This window comes from Amyelois transitella, chromosome 25, assembly GCF_032362555.1.
Source record: "Amyelois transitella isolate CPQ chromosome 25, ilAmyTran1.1, whole genome shotgun sequence".
NCBI classification, from domain to species: domain Eukaryota; kingdom Metazoa; phylum Arthropoda; class Insecta; order Lepidoptera; family Pyralidae; genus Amyelois; species Amyelois transitella.
In genome coordinates, this window is record NC_083528.1 from 4,693,327 (window position 1) to 4,714,421 (window position 21,095).

The 21,095-nt window shown below is 34.4% G+C and overlaps 1 protein-coding gene across 2 annotated transcripts in view; it reads left to right on the forward strand.

Moving 5' to 3' along the window:
* Window positions 1–3,090: 3,090 nt before the first annotated feature.
* LOC106137127 (mucin-17) overlaps window positions 3,091–21,095 on the forward strand; it is a 91,837-nt gene continuing 73,832 nt past the window's right edge. For both annotated transcript variants that reach the window (XM_060951512.1, XM_060951513.1), the window contains exon 1: window positions 3,091–3,410. In XM_060951512.1, coding sequence (XP_060807495.1) covers window positions 3,296–3,410 — 115 coding nt within the window. In that variant the 5' untranslated portion in view covers window positions 3,091–3,295. The remainder of the gene's footprint in view (window positions 3,411–21,095) is intronic.

The window sequence follows — 21,095 nt, forward strand, 5'->3', positions numbered from 1 at the left end:
CCCGATTGGGATAAGTCCGCAATTGCACATATTCTTCTATATCCAATGACTGTTCTATTTATTTATTTATTTATGTACACAAAATTATATACAGGAGCATTTATTACAATAATTCTAGTACAAAGGTGCTACTTATTTCAAAAGAAATCTCTTCCAGTAGACCCATGAGAGGAAAGATGAATTTTAGAGCGGTATGGCGTGTGCATAAATAACGTTTAACATATTTAACTAAACATACATGCTAGTACTTACATAATTAAACATGGAATAATCAAACTATTTTTGTAACATTTATTTTCATGTGCAATAAATAGTTTACAAATAAACAAAGAAACTTCCCGTGCTATGCCGGGGCAGGTCGCTAGTATATTATAAAATTCAGCCAATAGAAAGGGGGTCACATTTTCCTCTCACACCGGTCTGCAGACGAGAAATCCTCATGCCTCGGTGGAAAGTGGTGGTGACGTGGGGAAACCGGTTGGGTCATTAAAGACCTTGCGTTATTGGTGACACAGGTAGACTGGTTTGCAATGATGGGTACTTTTTCATCATCGATTGATAATGTTCAATTATATATTAATTTTGTGTGTGCCGTGTGGTTTTCGGTAGTTTAGAATAGAACCATTCCACATCTTTCTCAAGGGTGTCGTAAATGGTAACAAAGGGATAGGCATAACAACTGGGGATTCCTCTTGTAGGCGTTAGGCTAGCAACCTGTCTCTATTTGAATCTCAATTCTATCATCAAGCGATATAGCTGAACGTGGTCTTTTAGTATTTTCAAAACTTAGCTCTGTCTACCCCGCAAGGAATATAGGCGTGACTATATGTACGTATTTTTTTTTATAGGTAGAGAATGTAACCGGACCCTGGCTCTATAGCATAGTAAGGGTTGCCAACCATACTTTATAATAACGTATCCTACTTTATTTTTGATGATAATACTTTATACTTTTGCATACAAATAAAGTATGCGAAAATACATTATTTCCAACTTTTACTGTGGTGTGTAAAACAAAACACTCATTATTTATTTATTATTATACATTTAAAGGTTGCAAGAAATTGTAAGCATGTGCTAAAAGCACACAAAAATACGTTTTTAAGGCAATAAAATCATAAAATTTTAAAAATATTTTTTTATCTTCCAAATACTTTATTTCTTTCCCATTCAAACAATTTTATACGTTTTTTTGTAAAAAAAAAGTTGGCAACCCTAAGCATAGTTGCGGACGGTACAGACAAAAAGATGAAATATAAGGAGGAGTATATAGGAGAAAAAAAAAATGGTTTTACAATTTGGCGATTAAACTTATATCATAAGCTGTATTAATTTTGCAAAAGCAACCTACAGCCCGAGGGTCTAATTTGGGAAATGGGGAACGACTAGATAACGTATGGTTTTATTTATCTGCGTAAACCAACAGCGATTACATATACTACATTCATAAATAAAATGCCATCTTAGTTCTAATGTAAGTACCAATTAAAGGTATACACAATCGCTTATTGACAATTCAAAACTAATAGTCTATCACATATGTATATCTACATCGAAACCGTGTTAATAAACTACTTTGTATTTAAATGATTGGCACCCATCAACCATGGCGACTAAAGGATAGGCTTATTAACTTGGGATTCTTCTTTTAGGCGTTGAGCTAGCAACCTGTCAAAATTCAAAATTCAAAATTTTTATTCATTATTATAGGATACTTCATATCGCTTAATAATTGTCAAAACTTTTGGTTACTATATTTATGTACCTACTTATTTTGTTTGTAATGTATGAAGTTTGCAGTATGCATGTGCACTTTATCGCACCACCAACTTAAAGTTTTTCTGTTTGGTCAGCTGGTCACTTTTTTGTGTACCTAATAAAGATTCAAATATATAAATAAAATATGTTCATAATACAATAACTATTGGTCCTCAGACCGTGACTGTAACAGTATCTTATTAACGACCTATGAAACTTAACAAGTGAAAAGATGTAGGTTCCGGGAGAGAAGTGTGATTTTATGTATGGTTTTCTTAGGGTGTATTAAGGGTTGACTAGCTTTTCCCCGCAGCTTTACCTGCGTGTGATTTAGCGCCTACAAAAAAAAAACAGCTTTTTTGCATTCTACGGGAACTATAGTTTTTTTTTCTCCAGACTCTTAATTAAGAACATATGAGGAACATTTCAAGAATATTGGTTCAGTAGATAACGCTTAAAGAGACTACAAACAAACAAATCAACTTACGCCCTCTGCGAGGTAGACAGAGCCAACCGTCTTGAGAAGACTGGAAGGCCACTTTTAGCTGTTTGGCTTAATGATTGAAATAGTGACAGGTTGCGAGCCTATCGCCCAAGTTATTCCTCAGTCGTCTTTTACGTCATCAATGGGAAAGAGATGGAGTGAAGGTCTAATGATGCCGGGAACCATACGGCAATAACTTTCTTTCGCATTAATAATATCAGTTAGGATAAGGAGTGCAGGTTTGATGATGATATTTACTTGTAAGTCATTTGGTCAAAGAAAATGAAAGCCCCAATTTAACTTAGATGAACCGGAACTGGCCGCGTCTGTTTGTCCGTCATGAAAGCGAGGGCGCGCCAGGGGTGAGCAACCTGTCGCGTGCGTCCGCGCAGCTGTACGTCACGAATGTTGTTCGGGTATTTGTAACAATGACAACAGTGACAATTACATTTTCATTTATGACTATCTACTGCCCGCGACTTTGTACGCGCAAATTTGTTTTTCACGTTAAGAGTAAATAAAGTAAATACTCAAGCTGTTTTGCTAAGATGCCTTTTCCGTAAATTTCTTGTCTATAATTTTCTACGATAGTTCTACGACCTCTGATCTGTTTTATGCTTAGGAACCTTATAATCTTATAACCTTTAAGAGTATTTTATATAATGTTGCCCTGATCACACACACATTGTATTCTAAATAAGACTAAGTTAAGACATCATAGAAGCCCAATTTAATATAAATACTTTAAACAAGACACCATTGACCTCACAAATGTTATGAACTCCTGTCCAAAAGCGGCCAGAAGGTGAGAGACAAGTAATCGTTCTGCGACTCTGCGTGCGCGCAGACCCGATTCAGTCAAGAACCGCCAGCGCACTGCCGCGGACCCCGCCAACTTTCCAATTTCAAAATCCGAACACCGAACGCGAACGCGATGACAGAATAAAAATTCAAATTTGGAATTTATACTTTTTTGTGACTGTGTTGTGAGAAAAGGTTGATAAACTCTTCATTTTTCTTTCTAAATGATTTTTTGATAGTGTTTGAGTGAAAATGCTTCAACCCAGATTATCCGGATGTGAAATGGGGGGTAAAAGGAACTGTGTGAAGTTCGGAGTAAGCTTCGTGTTCTTCGCTCTAATATTCGCCTCTCTCGTGTCATGTCAAGGTAAGTGACATTTTTTTATTGGTAAATGTCGAGTGTTTAGTTTATCACGACTTCTTTTGTGCCTAATATAACTTCAGACCATTTTGTGTCCTTAATCTGGTTCAGAAAGTTTTATTTTTTATTTAAATTATTTATAATTTTTTTTATTAAATCAGAGTATAATAAATTTAAGGCATTTTAAACTCAATATTTTGTAAGTTTGTTTCTAGCTCAAACTTTTAATTTATATGAAAATAGTTTAAGAAAAATAGCTTAAATTTATATTCTATCATTAAAACAATAAGATTTTCTATGACTTAAACCCGTCATTTCAAAGTTTTGATATACCTATGTTATCGTTCTCGGAAAGCTCTCTTGTTAAAGACTTTAACGCGCACGCCTTGATAAAGCTCAATAAAGCTTTTAGCGAATTGGTTAGAGCAATAACATAACTGTAGCGACTATATATAACAGGATGTCGATATTTATTATCTGTGCAACCTAAATTTAGTCAAAGAAAGATTTAATTTGTAGAAAACACGTTTTTTATTATTATATGACTATTTTTGTGTCTGTTTAAAGTTGTTTGGACAGTTATTTAGCCTGAATAGGCAAGAAATAGCTATTAAAAGTTATTTAAGTACTACAAGTATTGGTTCATTTTAAATTAATAATTAAAATACATACATACATATAGTCACGTCTGTATCCCTTGCGGAGTAAACAGAGCCAGTTTTGAAAGACTGAAAGATCACGTTCAGCTGCTATTGTTGTCTTTTTTTTATCAAAATGTAAAATAATAAACTGGTAATATTTGCACTACTTTTTTAATATTTATACTAACACTAGGTAGGTATCGTTTTCAAAAGAACTTTCGAAAGTTTAATATAAAGTTCGTACGTAACTGCGAAGTTTCGAGACCAAGATTGCCTTGACCAGCGGGCGATCCATACATAATATATATGTTTAATTTAGCAAAAAGACAGGTAAATTAATACGTAAAATACAAGATTGCATATACATATTTCGTACTAAAGTTCACCATGATCCAATATAAATAAGTAAGGTTCCCCTGCGGAGGTTGGGGAGGTCAGCTGGGAGTCGCTTCGTGTAAAAACCTGACTCACCCAAGGATTGTGGCTATAGACGCACCCCAAGCTCCTCTCCAGAGTCATGAGCATGCAACCGGGACTGATGCCAGGAAAATGATAATAAATACATTTATATCCCGATTGCGACCTTCGATCACGGGTCGAATCCCGGCCAGGACATGATGAGAAAAGAACTTTCTCTGATTGGCATGGGTCTTGGATGTATATCTATATAAGTATTTATTATAAAATATAGTATCGTTGGGTTAGTACCTCGTATCACAAGTCTCGAACTTATTTGGAAGCTAACTCAATATATATTTATTTATTCTTGGGGGAAGAACTTAGGAGTCTGGCTATTACCACGATCTGGAAGCAGAAAGGTCAGGCTTAATACATAAAGCGATTGCTATCTGACTTCCAAGACTTCATCTCTGAACCTAGCCCAGAAGGATATGAGATAGTCTAGAAAATGAAGCCTCCTATCACATCTGGGTAACCAGTGTCTTTGGCTTGACCGCCACAAAGGGAAGATCTTGCGCCGGGCTAGATTTGATGCCTGTCTACGCGAGAGACGATTTTAAGTCAGATTTTGTATTTATACTCCAATCCTTCAAAAATTTACTTGCGCTAATAATTATATTTTCCCCGAAATGATTACACATTCAGTTGTCTGTTAATCAAAATGTCAATAAAATTTAGAAGTTACATCATGATATTCCTAATTAGACATCTTTACACTTACATAATTAAATTTGTCTTACAAAACCAAGTATCATGTGTGTAATTTAAATATATATTTTTTTCAGTTTAATAAAGTCAAGGAGAGTTATGAAACATTATCATAATTTGTTCATTAAATGAACTGCTTTTTTCATAACTAAAGCGGTTTCGAAAATTTAATAGTTGCTAAATGCACCTGTAATTTTTATAATTTAATTAATTAATCAAAGCTTTGTTATATTTTGAAGCAATTGCCTAGCAAAATATCAGATTAAAAATGCAATGAACGGATGCGGATTCTTCTTTAGGCGATGGGCCAACAACCTTGTCACTTTACAACTAACAACCTGCACTATTAGAAAAAAGAATAGGACCACTCCATCTCTTTTCCATGGATGTCGTAAAAGGCGACTAAGGGATAGGTTTACAAACTTGGGATTCTTCTTTTAGGCGACAGGCTAACAACCTGTCACTATTTAAATCTCATTTCTATATCATTAAGCCAAACAGCTGACCGTGGCCTATCAGTCTTTTTAAGATTGTTAACTCTGTCTACCCCGCAAGAGATATAGACGTGAATATATGTATGTATGTTAATTTTTCGAACTTTAATTTCGTATTTAATTCGGAATTTATATTTTTGTTTGAATATTTGCCACTCAATATTATTAAGGTTGACTATACATTAGGAATGCGATGAAAATCGTTCAAGCAATGTTGCGAAACTTACTCAATTTGTACAGCAATTCATGAAACGTCTCCTATTTTACGAGTGTTGCTTGTTCGATGTTTATTTTATTACTCAAGTGTTGCCATTGTAGTGGCAATATAATTTGTGTGTCAAATTTACTGTAAAATAAAACTGTTAACAGAAAATTTTTGTGATTTTTATCCTTAACTTCATTGTAATCAGATTTCACTGCGGTCGGGCAAGCTCTTCGTGGCTTAAGATCAGCAGAAGTTTTAATTAAACATGTAATTATTTGTTATAATAAAGAGAATATCATATTATAGCATTTTGTCGACCACAAAATCTGCAGAAACAGCATTTAAGTGTACATACATACATACGTACATACATATGGTCACGTCTATATCCCTTGTGGGGTAGACAGAGCCAACAGTCTTGAAAGTCTCTTTTAAATACATAAAAATCCATGAAATGACGCCTCTTTCCCGGCGGGGCAGGCAGTGATTACATCTTTCCACTTGCCACGAAATCTACATTCTTCTTACACTTCATCCATATTCATAACTCTTTTTATAAAACTAGGAAGTTTAAGGGTTCTCATGACCTAACTTTTCGCCACATTCTCCTTGATTTGATCAAGGTACGATTCCATTACACGCTGTAAAAAGATTTTACATTTGTATATTTGGCTGCCTGCTCCACAGTTAACACAATTATGCTTTGTTACTCAGTCCTAACTAATGCAATTTATACTCGTTAAACTATAAAATATGAATAAGAAATATTTTTGGTTAAAAACTAGTTAACAACTCTATTAAACTCTAATTAGCGACAAAGGTATTAATTGTTTTACAATGATGTTAAAAAAACAAGAAAGTGACGTCATGTTGCGAAATTTTATTCTTCAAATACCTATATTGTCACGAATTTAATCCTAATTCCTTCCTAATTAAGGTATGGCTTTCAGCTGATAGTGGGCTTTCAGTATTTTCAAGGTCGTTATCTGCTCTGTATACCCCATACGGAATAAAAAGGTACGCACTTAATTATATTTATGAATGTATGTGAACAAATGACGTCATAAGTTTTAACTAAGAAAATTTAATTTTGACAAGGAAAACGCTGTGGCTTCTTGATCATATCAGGGACGTTCTAGTGAAAGGTCAAGTGTACCCTAAACTGACGAACATAAAAATATTGTTGAATTTGGATGAAGTAAAACTTATGCAGGGATCGTGGCAAGTGTAAATATTTATTCTCTATCTATTCCTCCGGTAATTTATCATTGTATGCTTAAATAAACTGCAATAGTTATGCAATAAATACGTGTTTAAAAGCTATTTAGCGTCAATGCTAGATCATTTCAATAAGTTAGCTAATTGTTACTTTTGTAAGTTAGATAATAATTATCAAAACTACTATTAATTTTAAAAGAAGTATTACAAAATAAGATATTTGATGGCAAGCAGTTAACATAACCTAAATCTAGTTTTTAGATTGTAGGAATATGTTTGAGCGGTCTAATATTTAAACCCCCAAACGAAGAGTGGTGTTCAAATTCTGCTAACCCAACCCAAAAGTGACTTACTTGATTTAAGGTCCTATGTCCCCTAGCTGGAGCAGAGGGCATCCACAGTGCGTCGCCATCCCGCTCGGTCTTGAGCTTCGCTCCAAGTCTTCCCTAGATTCTTCACCTCTGCGATGATTGTCCGCCGCCAGGTCTGTTTAGGTACAACCCAAAGGTAATGCAAAAAAATGAAGTCCTGCAAAGGTTGCGGATATTAGACAAGAGCTGCTTCTCGAAAACTCTAACAAAAACTCTATCTTCTGATACAAATCCTGGTTACATCCTCACTTCTCTGGAGAAGAGCCCGGGGTGCGCTATGACTGATAATAATTTACGTGTGTAACGTAGAAGACGTGTGTTCATTTGACCCATGGAGCAACCTTTGCGTAACTGGTCAGTTAAATGTCAGCTCAACCTCTTAGTTAGGTAATGAATGTTGAGAGTGCCGATGCTTCAATTCACGTACTTAAATTTGTCGGAATGGAAGGAACTTGATGTTTTGATTGCAAAATTTGTAAGTAAATGTAAAGTTGAAATGAAATAGTTGGGACTTAATTTGTTGTTGGGTAAAGCGTGTTGGTGGTTGAATGGTTAAGTTGCTTGAATAAAAAAGGTGATGCACAGGTTAAATCTTACCGAGACCATAATTATACCAATGATTCATTTCTGGGTAATGTACATTAGTTTGAGTGCTGACCGATGGTCTTGATGGTTCTTTGGTGATGGAAAACATCGTGGGGAAAACTTTGTGTGGCGATCTGCTTAGATATTCAGGCAACTGGATACACATCCAGTTCATCGAAACTGTTGGCTCTGCCTACACCGCAAGAGATATAGACGTGATTATATGTATCTATGTATTCCCTGCTAGTCTTTTCGTGTAAAAACCTGGCTTGCCCACTCCAGGATCAGATCTATATCACAGACTCCTCTCTCCAGAGAGATGATACCAAATTTGGACTAACGCATATCGCCAAAACGCAGTTATTACATTTGAAAGCAATAAAATCACAAATTGTAACTGCTTCTCATTATCGAAAGAGACGGCTGATATAACTTTCTACGTGTGACAGAGATGGAAAAGTAACTGTGACAAACGGTACGTAATACTCCACAGTATTCACAATTATTTGTGTAATTCTATTCAAAGAGCATTCCCCGGGATTGCCTGAGAAATATATTTAGCAATTATGTTGACAATTCCGGGCATGGAAAATAATTACATAAATTAGTATAATAACAATTAGTAGGTGTGTCTAGAGGCATGGGAATTTTGAATTATATTCTGAATATGTTTCTCGCATCTAAAATCATTATAAGATACAAATTCAATAGGTATGTAAATATTATGCATGTTCGATCTGCGAATGGCTGTTGGGAACCTTAATTCTATATATCGATTTGTCACCTTATAAAAATATTGTTAAAAATGAATTTGTTTAATATAAATGAAATTAAGACGCTATCGTACATAGCGACAGTTATTTCATTAATTAAAAAAATCTTTGTCTTTCGGTTAATAAATACATAATTAATTATTTCCAAAATATTAAGCCATAATTTCCATAAACATAACTTTAATATTGGGGATGTAGTAATCCTATTTTTTTTAAAAGCAATAAAATTTTATGATGTTTTGTAGTATTGATTAGACTTTATTTACGGAAAATGTCTTAATTTTTAGTTGTCATGGCAACGTGAGGGAATATTTAAGATATATGATTTCCTCGCGATCCGAACCTTAGACCTCAAACAAGAAGAAAAAACTCATAGGGTTAGACAGAGCCAATACTCTCGAAGATACTGATAGGCCACGTTCAGCTTTTTGGCTTGATGATAGAATTGAGATTTAAATAGTGACAGGTTGCTAGCCCATCGCCTAAATGAAGAATCTCAAGTTTATAGGCCTACATAACATCTTACTTGATAGCTAATATTGTCAGATTATCAATTTTTTACAAACAATAGTGGGTCTAATGACGTTATTTCTGTTCTCATCTCGATTGTGACACTTCCCGATACTGTTAGATACGCCATTGATATGAGTTAACACGTTACAATAATGTATGTCTTCATTAATAGAATTAGCTTTACTCTCAGCAATATTATTAGCCTTATGGTTTCCAGCACTTTAGAATAAAAATACTCAATATCTTTCTACAAATTTCAACATCTTCATGAATGTCGTAAAAGGCGATTAAGGGATAGGTTTATAAACTTGGGATTCCTCTTTTAGGCGATGGGCTAGCAACCTGTCACTATTTAAATTTCAATTACATCATGAAGCCATACAGCTGAACGCCACCTTTCAGTCTTTTCAAAACTGTTCACTGTATGTATGTATGTTAAGAGAAAATCCTATCACTAAGGAAAACGCTAACTTTGGATTCTTCTGTTTGGCCATGGTGACTTGCCTGTAGCAAATTCTTAATTATATAATATTTAAAATCTATCAAATTGTATATATGTTGGTGCCGTGTGGTTCCCGGCACCAACACAAAAAAGAATAGGACCACTCCATCTCTTTCCCGTGGATGTCGTAAAAGGCGACTAAGGGATAGGCTAACAAACTTGGGATTCTTCTTTTTTAGGCGATGGGCTAGCAACCTGTCACTATTGGAATCTCAATTCTATCATTAAGCCAAATAGCTGAATGTGGCCATTCAGTCTTTTCAAGACTGTTGGCTCTGTCTACCCCGCAAGGGATATAGACGTGACCATATGTATGTATGTATGCAAATTATATATAAAACTTGAAATATCAAGGAGATTAATTCAGTAGATAACGCGTGAAGAGAAAACAAACCAATAAACTTACTTTCGCATTTTTTTTAAATATTAGATTTTAATAAACTTGTAACTTCATTTTAACTTCTTACAATCTGGGCATCGCGAATCAAATCGTTCTGTCATTATAGCATGAAGGTACTAACTGCAATTATTGAAGGAGGTTAAATGTTGAAGTCAGCGGCTCTCAACTTTTATGACTCTCGGCCAAGGGAAAATTGTCATTTAAGCACAAACCTTTTAATGTTCCCCATATTTAAAATATTTATTTTTTTGTATACATTTTAGTTCAAACATTTTCCCAATGTTTTTTAAAATATTTTTTATTCTTTATTTTTTTTATTTATGCTCAAACAACATTACATTGTATTCGAATATTTTTTTAGTCTAACTTATGTATGAGCTAAAACTATCAACTTTCATACGTTTTACCCTTAACATTAATCAAAATTCACCGATGGAATAACAGCATTTCTCCAATAACATTTTTTTTAGATTTTATTTTAAAAATAGTAAGTCTTTAAAACTTAGGTCTTTTCATTTTTTCAAAACTTCTAGAGCCGCTGCTCAGGCAAATTAGGATGGACCAAGTCACGACCGTTCCAAAAGTGAAATCATTTATCGTTGCGTCAAAGTAAATAATTATTTTTTGTCAGTAGTTGCCTTATGTATGTGTATGTGTAAATAATTTAAAAGAAATTTATAAAATATGCAAAGTTTAACGACTCTCGCAAGTAAAAGTGTTGAGTTCTTATTGAATTTATATTCAGATGAGTTAAATATAACTTAAATAAGTAATTTTTAACTATACCGAGACGATTTTATCAAAAATTTAATAGAATTACTCGATAAGATGAGCAACTTTTTCAAGTGTATTGAGTCAGTTTTTACGTTTTTTGGATTGTTATTAATCCATTTTTCCATCTCTTTTATTCCAAGTTTTATGTAACTCTGGTATAATAAAGTATTTATATATGTATATCGCTTTGATTACCCATGAAAACTACAAATTCATTCATGTTTTTTAATGTAGTCAATGTGCATTCGTCTATGATTTAGATTTAAGAGATCTATTTTTATAAATTGACGTCCGATGAAAAGGCTGCAGTGTAGTTTGTTCCGCTGTTTCTTCTACACATGCGCTTTGTAAGCGGTAGTAGTTACCATTAGATTTAAGTGATGTGACGTCAATAAGTGATACCTTGTACCCAATTTTGAAAATAAATCTATTCTATTCTATTCTAATTATCCACATTTTTTTAGACTTATATTTAATTCTATAGTAACCTATTCCCGTGCCAATTTTTTATAAAGCAATTACTCTCGATTTTTACTGTCTTATAATATATAAACAAAGAAAACTATATCTTTATATAACAATTCATAACTAGAGTTATGAATGTGGATGAAGCAAAGGAAATAGGCAGAGATCGTGGCAAGTGGAAAGAGGTAGTCTCTGCCTGCCCGTCCGGGAAAGAGGCGTGATTTTATGTATGTATGTATTATATAACAAAAGCTTTTAACGAGGCATTTTATATTTTAAATATGTATAGCTGTTCGAGTTATGTCCCAATAAGAAGAGTTTAAATGAAATGATGAATCATTTAATCATAGGTCAGTCTCAGGTCATTTTAAATGTCAGCAGTGACTTCAATAATCAAGTTACATCACTTAAGTCTTCCCAAATCTATCTGGATGACCTAATGTTGTTTAAAGTTACTTTCAAGTTACAATTTTGTAGTGATTTGTTGAGATATTTTTACTATATAATAGCTGTTGGCTGTCACGTCGTCTGTATGAACAGTAGCCCATGACCTCTTCACCACCAGTGACTCGTTCTTTTCCTGATACATACATACACATAATCACGTCTATATCCCTTGCGGGGTAGACAGAGCCAACAGTCTTGAAAATTCTTATATGCCACGTTCAGCTATTTGGCTTTAAGATAGAATTGAAATTCAAATAGTGACAGGTTGCTAGCCCATCGCCTAAAAAAAGAATCCCAAGTTTATAAGCCTACCCCTTAGTCGCCTTTTACGACATCCACGGGAGAGAGATGGAGTGGTCCTATTCTTTTTTCCATTGGTGCCGGGAACCACACGGCACCAATATAAGAAAGAAAACACATTTATTATTATATATTTATACTAGCTGTGCCCGTGACTTCGTCCGCGTGGAACAGTTATTTTGGGCATCATTAAAGCCCTCAAGGATGAATAATGCCTTCCATTATGTCTTCACTCCTTATAGTTGCAGCGTGATGTTATATAGCCTAAAGCCTTCCTCGATAAATGGTCTATTCATCACAAAAAGATTTTTGCAATTCGAACCAGTAGTGCCTGAGATTAGCGCGTTCAAACAAACAAACGAACCCTTCAGCTTTATAATATTACTATAGATTTGCTTAAAGCATTCAAAGTGTAAGAAATCTTAATGAAATACCTAAATAGATCCGTTTCACAATGCCACTGGTATGAACCAAATCCCATAGCTTTACAACCTGCGGTACTCCATGCCGAGTGACCCAGATAGAGCAGGTTTGCTTCGTAAAGGTGTGGTCACACCACGCGGTACAAATTCCGATCCCATATGTGTTTGAGAACTGACGGATGAGGACATATGTAGTCTTGCGAAAAAATCGCTTAGGTTTCACTTAAATACTAATAAATACATAAATATCGATACGTTTTTATTCCTTGCGGGGCAGTCAGAGCCTACGGTCTCGAAAAGACTGAAAGGCTACGTTCAGCTGTATGACTTGATATGGAATTAAGATTCAAATAGTGACAGGCTGTTAGCGCTTCGCCTACAAGAAGAATTCCAAGTTTATTAGTTTATTCTTTAGTCGCCTTTTACGACATCCATGGTAAAGAGATGGAATGGTCCTCTTCTTCAGTGCCGGGAACCACACGGCAGATGAACAAACACGGAGCATGGTTGTAAATCTCCATAGATTACACGCTACATTAACTCCTGTTGCCTAACTATAAAAAACTTGATTTACAGCCCGCGTAACGCTTACAGCAGCAGATAACTTTACAGACAGACAGACAGACATTGCATTATTGCTAATAGGTAACGGAAATTCATACATAAACTCCAGCAATTAGGTAACATGACAATAATTTGAAGAGTTAAGAAGTAAGTTCACGATTTAACTAGCTTTTGCGAAGAGATTGTTTTAACAAGGTATTAAGTTCGATCACCGTCATTTGCCATTATGGATAAATGATAATTATGGATTATAGATAATTGGTCATATGGATAACCGAAATACGAGTATTTCTGATTTGCCAGTGTCTTGGTTTATTACCTATATAAGTATTCTTAATAAAATACTGTTCATTTGAGAACCTCCTCTTTTTTTGAAGACGATTAAAAATATAGCATATTTGTGTTAGTATTTCATATATCACATCACAAGTCTTTAACTTACTTCAGGCTAGCTCAACCTATGTCCTTTTGTCCCGTACTGATATATACCCCGATTGCGACAAAAGGAGAGTAATGTTAGTTTTTTGTATCTTATTCTTAACCATGATAAGGCAATGTTGTGATGTGAAAGAAAATATGTAAATAAAAGGGAATGCTTAGATGGTTTGGTCATGTCGAGAGGATGAATGAATGCAGGTTGACAAAGCAAATATACAAAGGGGTGAATGGGACTGTTGGAGTGGGAGGGCCTAGACAAACTAACCTTGATCAAATCGGAGACGGTCTAGCAAAAGGTCAGGTCAAGAGTACCCGAAACCGACGAGCTTGCACGAAGAGAGTTATGAATGTGGATGAAGTGAAATAAATATGCAGGGATCGTGGCAAGTGGAAAGATGTAGTCTCTTTCTACTCCTTCGGGAAACAGGTGTCATATATGTATGTATTCTTAAGCATGTACATTGGGGGTATAAAAACCTGACTCTTTTATGGCGTATTATAATAATGTACATTGGGTCAGATTTATTTGACACTGACTGTACATTAAAAATCACTATTCTCATTAATACCAAGCACTTTCACTATAAACTCAACCCGTGTTTGCTTATCAAAACAATCCGATTGCAAAAAATAAACGAAAAATTAGAAAGTCGGTAGCATTGGTTTGTGATGAGCATACGCATACAAATATAGACACGTTTGTGTGCGCACACGCATAGTAAACACAACTCGTTTGACCTTTCATCGAAGATTGTGAAAGTAAGAGGTTGCGGACATTGTGGTGGAGATATGAATGAATGAATGTGGTATTATTTTATTAGTATGTATAGATTTTGTGTTGTTCCCGACACTGCCAAAATAAAATCTTTTTTTGTGCCAATTATTTATAACCATCAATAATCATGCGTACGCGCGTGTAACGACTCGCATAAAATGAAAAATTCCAGTAAGTAATTCCATTTCCGTGGGAGTTTAAGGAATCTTCTCCTAGTGGACTCCTAGACCGAAGGGTAAGCTAAAAGAAGAATTAAACTCTAAATCCAGAGGTAAGAGCTATGCGTTGATATGTCACTCATTTGTTTCCTTAGGATTGTAAAATATAAATGTAAGTTAATACTGTTAGTGTAACCAATCTCGTTTGTACTAAAATACAGATCTTTAAAATAATAATATGAACTAGCTGTGCCTGCGACTTCGTCTGCGTGGAATAGTTATTTAGGCCATCATTGAAGCCCATCAAGGAAGAATAATTTTCCCCGTTTTTTTCACATATTCTTTTATTTCTTTGCTCCTCATAGTTGCATCGTGATGTTATAAAGCCTTAAGCCTTCCTCGATAAATGGTCTTTTCAAAGCAAAATTTTTCAATTCGTTCCTGAGAGTAGCGCGTTCAAACAAACAAACAAACAAACTCTTCAGCATTATAAAATTAGTATTGATTCTAGAACAATCCGAATGGAATAATAACAGGGTAGTAAACTCCAAAGGTCGTACAAACTGGACTGCCTTCATATTTCATTTGGTCAAGCCAGGACTATAATTATTATTGTACAACAACTTTCTATCAGCTTCAAGGTTTGAGGTTCGTTGAACTTTCCGTAAAAGTAGTAAGCGTTTTTTTTACTTAATTTAAGAAGGTATTGTTAAAATTTACCTTTATAGCGAAGTTATATAGATATCACATACAGTACTTTAAAAAATGTGATAAAAATTCTTCTTACTTTGCATATTTATACTTCCAACTACTTAATAGTTATTAAAAGCAGACAAAACCGTCACCCAGGTGATATCACCTCTCTCTGATACAGAAGAGATAATTGCTTTTCGAATACAGGGCTTATGATTAAAGATGAACCGATATTCATCTATTGGAGATGATTTATTGATAAAAAAATAAATAAACGGGTGATGATTATAGAAAGCCGAAGATTTGGACAGAACAGATATAATAAATTTCATTTTGGTAACAAGAATACCTAGTTTAGTAACATACTACTACATTCGAGTCAACTACTTGTATTTACAATTGTAGTCGCAAGTAATAGTTAGTTATGATAGTACGAGTAAATAAATATTTTGTCTGTCCAAAAGGATTCATGAGTCGTGATTCTGTGCGTCTGTCCAATAAGTACCTGTCACGAATCTCGTTAACTCTGAGATATAATAACTGATCACAGAAATGGGACAGTGGACTATTGTCTGACAATGACATAACTTGTTGTGACAGACAAATAATATTGCAGTTATGTCATTAAGTATGTCAGATTCAATTTGGGTTATTTATACTTGTTAGTGGTGCTATTATATTGCTCTCACGGTGAGGGAAAACATCGTGAGGAAACCTGCACATTCAGGAAACTGGATGTGTAACCATGATGCAATACTGGTTTACGTTCCCCTGCAAAGTCAGATAGGAGTCGCTTCGTGTAAAAACCTGACACACCCAATCCATGGTCAATTCATAATGACCCGATCGGAGATCGAACTCGGGACATTCGGTTCAAAGGCAGAAACACTATAAGACATTTGACGGCCCCTGTGGCTCAGCGGTATTACGCTTGTCTGTGACACCGGAGGTCCCGGGTTCGAATCCCGGTCAAGGCATGATGAGAAAAAGAACTTTTTCTAATTGTCCTGGGTCTTGGATGTTTATCTATATAAGTATTTATTATAAAATATAGTATCGTTGAGTTAGTATCTCGTAACACAAGTTTCGGACTTACTTCGAGGCTAACTCAATCAGTGTAATTTGTCCCGTATATATTTATTTATTTATTTATATTTATTATTTACACTACTACCAATCAGACGGTTAAAAAAACAACAAATTATAAACAATTAATAAAAAAAGTACATAATTAACTATAGTTTAAGATATACTCAGCGTGGGAAACAGCATTCAAACCTCAGTCATCTGGCCATCATGGGAGACACGACGCGGCTGTATGATTTTCTAAGTAATTATAAATAATCACTTGTTAACATGATTGAGAGAAGGCGCTGTCAATAATGATTTGACAGCACAGTTAAGAACTTGTTGATTTGTTATATTTCCCGCTTTTACCGTGAGAGTTTTGGGAACTTTTCAGAATATTAAAGATATCATCAAAATAATTCCAGTAATTTTAGAGTTATTTTATTATTCGTTACAAAATAAATACAAATCTTTGTATGCAAAGTATTGATTCTTATTGAAATAGTGCCGTTAATTAAAAAGTTATTAATATAGTCATATTAATCACGGAAGTATAATTTCGATAGTTATATCTTAAAGTCAAACCATTCACTACCAGTTTCGGCTTCTCGTACCAACGCTAAGGTGACCAGGAAATGCGACAGTACTTTTTAATTTACGTTGTCAATATATTTAGTACGTACTACGAATAGTCCGAATTCCTATCAAGGCTGTTCAGTTGTAGGAAGTATTGGGTAAAAAAATAAGTGCAAGTTTGACGACTGTTTATATTCGACAAATAAATAGACTCTGCCATGTGGTTCACGGCGCTAATAGAAAAAAAGAATAGAACCACCATCTCTTTTTCATGGATGTCGTAAAAGGCGATTAAGAGATAGGCTTATAAACTTGAGATTCTTCTTTTAGGTGATGGAGTAGCAACCTGTCACTATTTGAATCTCAATTCTTTTTCCATAGAGTTTTACATTTTATAGGTAAATCGTGTGATTCCTAGACAGAGTTGAATATTTAGCAACACGTACGGCCCACAATCGTGAGAAACTAATGAAATGTCTAACCATTACGCCGATTGTATTCTCAATTACTGGAGAAAGCGCTGTCGAAATAGTTGTGGGTATACGCGCAGCCAAACAGACATACACTTTCACTAATAATTATTTAATGTTACGAAATAGATTTGTATGTTGAGTAGTAATAATTATTGGGTATGTATATCATTATTTTTAAGTATTCTTATGGGGTCGATTTATAAACGTTGATAAGACATCTTAACTATCGTTTTTCGTATGGATCCCTTAAAAATATTTAAGCAAATGAACTTAAAATGATGGATTCCCAAGATCAGACAAAGTGGAAAGAGAAATTTTAGGAAGCAGATCGGGTCCCAGACATAAATTTATTATCAAAATAGATTAGGACTAGTGACCTGTCACTATATGAATTTCAATTCAATCATTAAGCCTATCAGCTGAACGTAGCCTATCAGACTTTAAAAGACTGTTTGCTCTGTCTGCCCCTAAAGGGACATAGACGTGATTATATTTATGTTTGTAAAACTAGACGGAATAGTGCCGTTCTTTTCTTTACAGTTTTTTTTTCATAGAATTCCCAGGGAAACGAATCCCGAACCCTTGTAAAAAGAACATGTAAGTGCCGATTCGATACCTACAGTTAAGAATGCGATCGAACTTGCAATTAATCGATTACTTTTACATCTCAATCGGTAAAAGCGAATAGGAATGTGTAATCGATTGTGAAAGATTCGCAAGGGCTCATTTATCGATTTGGAAGCTGCTTTCTCCGCCACACCCAGCATGGTTGGTTAACCGACTACAAAATAGTTTATTTATGTAACCACTAACTTTTACCCGCGGCTTTGTCTGTGTAGGGTAAGGAATGTAGAAGAAAAAACGTAATAAAATTTAGTGAATTTCAATTTTTAAATTATATTTATGTTATTTAATATTTTAATGTATCAAATATATGTAGTGTACAATCTGAATGAAGTATAAAATATATAGGTAAAATGAGTGTTCCCTAGAAAATTTGAGTAATATTAAAACATCATCGCTTCGGAAATAATTGGACAGCGGGTGTTAATTGTGATTCATACCTCTTGATTCAACAAATATTTTATTAATACGTACCATAACTGGAGAAAAATTTGGAGTTCCTTGAACCTCGTCCCTATTCTCCGATACTTACAATTGTGAACTTGTGTGTGGTGCTCGTGTCGTGTGGTTCCTGGCAGTTTAGGACAGGACCACCCTCTTTCCTTTCCATGGTTGTCGTAAATAGCGACTAGGGGATTTGGGAGTCTGTTTTGAAGCGATGGGCCGCTGCTTTGATACGTGGCCTTTCAGTCTTTGCGAGAATGTTGACTCTGTCTACCCCGCAAGATATATAGACGTGATTATATGTATGTCTGTTTGTACCTAACTGAACACATTGGAATTCCCCTTCCTCATCTCTATTCTCCGATATATGAACTTGTGGACTTCAAGGCGAGAGTGAAAAGTCACATTGAATGACATATCTCATAATTAAATAGATTTTATATGTCGCATTTATATATTAAATTGTCGCTATGTCCGTTACTTGTCACTTCCGGCAACTGAACGACCTTGGATAAATTAAATTACAAAATCTCTATTGACTATGTATATAAAAATTAAACCATTTTTTCCTCATAATTCCAAAGATTGGATATATGATAAAACTCTTTATTGCACCATAAGAGTAAAACATACAAAACAGACAGAGATGGTACAAAGGCGGACTTATCGCTAATGCAATCTCTTCCGGTCAACCTTTGGGTGGAAGGAAACCGAACAGATTAGCCTTTACAAACAAACTTTACCTCTCTATAAATATAATTTATTTATTCTTTATTGTAACAATTACATTTTTTTAAGTACAATAGGCGGAGTTAATGCTAATAGCATTATCTAACAGTCTACCATATTATATACTAGCGTGCCCGCGACTTCGTCCGCGTGGATTAATTATTTTGAACATCATTGAAACCCTCAAGGATGAATAATGTTCCCCGTTTTTTTCACATTTTTCATTATTTCTTTGCTCCTTATAGTTGCAGAGTGATGTTATATAGCCTAATGTCTTCCTCGATAAATGGTCTTATCAACACAAAAAGATTTTTTCAATTTGAACCAGTAAACTCTTCAGCTTTATAATATTAGTATGTATAGATTAAAACAAAACTTAGTTGAACTCTGTGTTGCCATAAATTGATAATGAAAATCTACATTATGTTAACAATAAAAAATTGTTATGTAAGTACAATTAAGTATTTACAAACAAACAATAAAATTACATAAATCCAGTTTCATGTAAGTATGAAAGTTATATCGACATTATGTTTTGCCGGAAATCCGTTAGATTTTTGTCACACATACAAAGTATAATATCTTTCTTATAGTTCCACATGTATGTCAAATCAATTTACTTATAATATGAACACGCGTCGAGATAAGACGGCTTAAAATACATAGGTAGTTTACTCTTCTCATTGAGTATAGTTTTCTTTATTTTGAAATATCTTTCCCATGGATGGTGGCTAAGGGATATGCTTGTAAACGCCTAAGGAGGAATCCCAAGTTTATAAGCCTATCCCTTAATCGCCTTTACGACATCCATGGGAAAGTGATCATATTCTTTTTTCTATTGGTGCCGGCATATGTTGCCATATACCTTCCGTATATCTTTTTAACCCTTATTTGCATGATGATGGAAATTTCAATCATAACATTTAGTGAAGAAAAAAAGGTACTCAAAAACTGTAAACTTTAAATTTGTTGTTGCTGGCAACTTTATAAATGACTATTGCGTACAACAAAACCCTAGTACCAGTCTACTAGAAGATGAATTACAGTAAATAAAAAGAAAGATCACTTCGGTGTACCTAAATTTCCCAAATGTAAAGGCTATTCCACAATTTCGTGTAATCAATGTGGAGTTCATTTGTGCTTGAATAAAAATAATAGTTGTTTTTTAAATTATCATTTAGAATAAAGGAGAATAAGTAAACAATATCTTTTGACTTATTTAGTACTGAGCTATATATGTAAGAATGCATAATGATGTAAATTTTCATCACTGTTTTTTAAATAATTCAAATTCTTATTTATACTAGGATTTTAAATATTTTTCCTTTAATCACGAGCATTAATTACATCAACCTGTATTTTTTTTTTAGAAATAGTAAAAATTATGCAATGAAGGGTTAATACATATATTCATAAAATCACGCCTCTTTCCCGGAGGGGTAGGCAGAGATTACATCTTTCCACTTGCCACGATCTCTGCATACTTTCTTCGATTCATCCACATTCATAACTCTCTTCATGCAAGCTCGGCGGTTTCGGGTACTCTTGATCTGTTTATATCCCTTGAGGGGTAGACAGAGCCAACAGTCTTTTAAAGACTGATAGGCCACGTTCAGGTGTTTGGCTTAATGATAGATTTAATAACTTCTCATAAAAGATTTGTACTTAATACTATTTTGTAGCGGAAGCGATGATTGGGGTCAACCGTCAACAATTCTCAATTCCTCCAGTCTTCCGCCATTTTGGTATTATGCCTGGGGAACCGAGGAAAACACTATAAAATATTTGTATTTGATTTGCTTCATAAAGTTACAATGTTCTACATTATTTTGCTTTTTTACTTTTTCCGTTAAAAATATTAAAAGAAATTTA